We start from the raw sequence: 2,881 nt of genomic DNA, 5'->3' as shown, positions 1-2,881 counted from the left end.
GCAAATTGTCCTGCCGGCCCGGCACCAGGTAGCCCCAGCCGTGCTTCTCCGAGTAGTGGAGGGGGAATCCATCCCAGGCCAGGCGCATCAGCTTGGGGGTCACCCGCATCTGCAGGCTGATGAGGCTGGGACCCGGCACCCCCCCCGCCTCCTCCAGGGGCGGGGCCAGGTTGCGGTACCAGCTGGGGCGCAGCGGGGATGGGTCAGAGAGCGCAGGGCAAGACCTGGGGACACCCAGCATCCCCAACTCACCCCGGGTGGCCCGGCAGGTGCTGGAGTCTCTTGGGTTGCAGTGCGACCGTCTCCTTCAGACGCTCCAGGCAGACCTGGCTCGCGGGGACCTTCAGCTCCTCATCCTCACCAGGGGGACCGGGGTCTGGTGGGGAAATGAGGGCTGGCTGACAAAGAGCTCGCCACGCCACCCCACTGGGGATGGGGACCTCCAACCAGCCCCCTGCCACATGCTCCAGCATGGGGACACAGGCCAGCGATGCTTCACTCTGCTGGCATGAATGAGCCACGTCCCTTTGTCCAGGTGCCTATGCGAAGGCATCCCTTGAGCATCCCTCGTCCCCAGGGACCAGCCACTCACCTTCCTGCCACTCCTGCGCGCTCCCATCTGCCCCTGCCACCGCGGCTTTGCTGTTCCCATCCTGATCCTTCTTCTTCTTCTTCCCCGGATTCTTCTTCTGTTTAAACTCCTGTGTGTCCCACTCAAGATCCCAAAGCCAAGGGTCATCCTGGTACCTGCCGACCCACCTTTGTCATGCTGCAGCTTTGCTCCTGTCACCAGCACCCACCCACAGCGCCCAGAGATCACCCAGCATCTGGTCTCTGTCCCACAAGTGGCCAGACCTGTCCCCCCAGCCCGCGGGTACCTGTCCTCGTGCAGCAGCTGGCACGCATCGTTGGCCAGGTTCATCAGGGACTTCTTCATCTCCTTCTGCAGCTCCTCATAGATGCCCTGAGCATCGTCCAGATACCTCTTCCAGTTCCCGTTGACTGGCAGGTAGGACACCCCCATCTCCAGCATCCCTGCAAATGTCACGGGGTGGGGGCACCTAGAGCCCGAAGGAGCGAGGAATTAGATGTCTGCTGGAAGGGATTTGCCCTGGAAGCACCATCTATGACAGACAAGAATGTGCCTTCACCTAGAGCCTCCCAGCCCTGCACAACCCTCGATGCTCTTCCCCTAAACCCATAAGGATCCCCGTATCTTCTACCTGCCCTAGAATTGTGGGCTAACCCCAAAACTGTGTTTGATCTGTCTCATTAAGCCTGTTCACCCTCTCCAGCCACACTCTGCTGTTGTTTATTCCTCCTGCCTGCAGAAGGGGGGTCTGATGTCCCTCCTGAAATGGGGTTCAGAGCCCCCCAACCTCCCACCACCACCCCAAGGATGAGAGGAGCTACATCCCACCCCAGCAGGACCGCAACCCTCCCCACGGCCGACCCAGACCACAGCCCCTCGACAACGCTGGCCAGAGCTCGGGTCCTCTCACCTCCCCATAAAGAGCGGCAGCTGCTCCTGGAACACCTCGTGGGTGGCCAGGACATCACGGGCACAGTACGACATCAGGTCCTGGGGACAGAGGCAGATGAGAGCAGGCAAAGCAGCCACCCCGGAGGGCAAGGCACCCGGGGCTGCGGGAGGACGGGGGACAGTATGTCCCCTGCACACCCAGAACCCTCGCTAGAAAGGGCAGCAAAATGGAAATGACCCTAGCAGCTGCTCCCGCCCTGCTCCCGCCTCTGAGATGGGACGCTGGGATGGCCGCCCGCACCTGGAAGTTATTCCTGATGTCATCCATGGTCCCTTTCACGAAGAGCTCCCGCGCCTCCTTCTCCAGCGGCTCCCCCCCCACGTACAGCGCATGCACGTCAACCAGGTTGTTGATGCTGCTGACATGCACCCAGTCCCACGAGGTGATCTGCAAACGATGGGGCAGGGGGGTCAGATGGTGCGAGACAAGGACCGGTCGCAGCCAAGGTCAGGGGGGGTAAAGGATGGTGCTGCTCCATTTTAAACCAAGCCCAGGGCACCTGGAAGGTGCTGGGAGAGCAGCACCCAGTAGAACTTCTCCACCAGCTCCTACTCTGCCAGTACAGGGGCAGATGATCCCAGTACAGGAATAAACGCTCCCGTTACAGGATCAGTCCCCTGCCACCACCAGTGGCTCAGCTCCCTTACTCACAGCTGGCCCCTCCGTTTTGCTGCGTGCTCCTTGACCGTCTGCATCCCCTTCCTCTTGCCGTGCTTGGCAGCCATCCAGAGGCTGCGCTGGAAGCCCGTCAGCCCCGAGATGGCCATGTGCATGCTCATGGTGTCGAGGAAACGCACCCGGGAGCCCTGGGATACATCAGGGGAAAGAGGAGAGGCAGTTTGAGATGTTCTGGAAGAGAAATGTGCTGTCAAATGTCCTGCAGCTGCCAGCAAGCACCACCCTGTGTTGCACAGCTGCAAGTCCTCTGCACAGACTGCTTCTGTCAAGGCAAAGCTCTGCCTCCCGGCACCCCTCTTAGAGACAAGAGCATCCCCGCTGCAGGCTGTCAGCTGCTCAACGGCTCCTGCCACAGCCCCAGCTGCAACCCTGCAGCCTCCAGCAACCCTCTGGGGCACAAGAATATCTCCCTCTAAAGGAATCCACCCTCAACCTGCTCTGCAGCACAAGGGGAGCGCAGCCCTGGGGTATCTCTGCAGAACACCATCTGGGGAGGGGCTTTTTATAAGGGCATGTAGCAACAAGATTAGGGGGATTTAAATTGGAAGAGGGCAGATTTAGACTAGATATTAGGAAGAAATTTTTTCCTGTGAGGGGGGTGAGACACTGGCACAGGTTTCCCAGAGAAGCTGTGGATGCCCCATCCCTGGAGGGGGTCA

At 60.4% G+C, this 2,881-nt stretch overlaps 1 protein-coding gene across 1 annotated transcript in view; it reads right to left on the bottom strand.

The window, feature by feature from the left end:
* LOC104469070 (DNA polymerase subunit gamma-1-like) overlaps positions 1-2,881 on the bottom strand; it is a gene marked incomplete at both ends in the record, with an annotated part of 5,369 nt that overhangs the window by 2,104 nt on the left and 384 nt on the right. The window contains 8 exon segments of the mRNA XM_010083415.1: positions 3-182; positions 253-376; positions 593-747; positions 879-1,061; positions 1,503-1,582; positions 1,785-1,931; positions 2,196-2,233; positions 2,236-2,350. Coding sequence (XP_010081717.1) covers positions 3-182; positions 253-376; positions 593-747; positions 879-1,061; positions 1,503-1,582; positions 1,785-1,931; positions 2,196-2,233; positions 2,236-2,350 — 1,022 coding nt within the window.

This window comes from Pterocles gutturalis, unplaced genomic scaffold (genome assembly GCF_000699245.1).
Source record: "Pterocles gutturalis isolate BGI_N339 unplaced genomic scaffold, ASM69924v1 scaffold40780, whole genome shotgun sequence".
Classification (NCBI taxonomy): Eukaryota; Metazoa; Chordata; class Aves; order Pterocliformes; family Pteroclidae; genus Pterocles; species Pterocles gutturalis.
The sequence above is the reverse complement of the archived record's forward strand: the minus strand, read 5'-3'. Positions and strand labels throughout refer to the sequence as shown.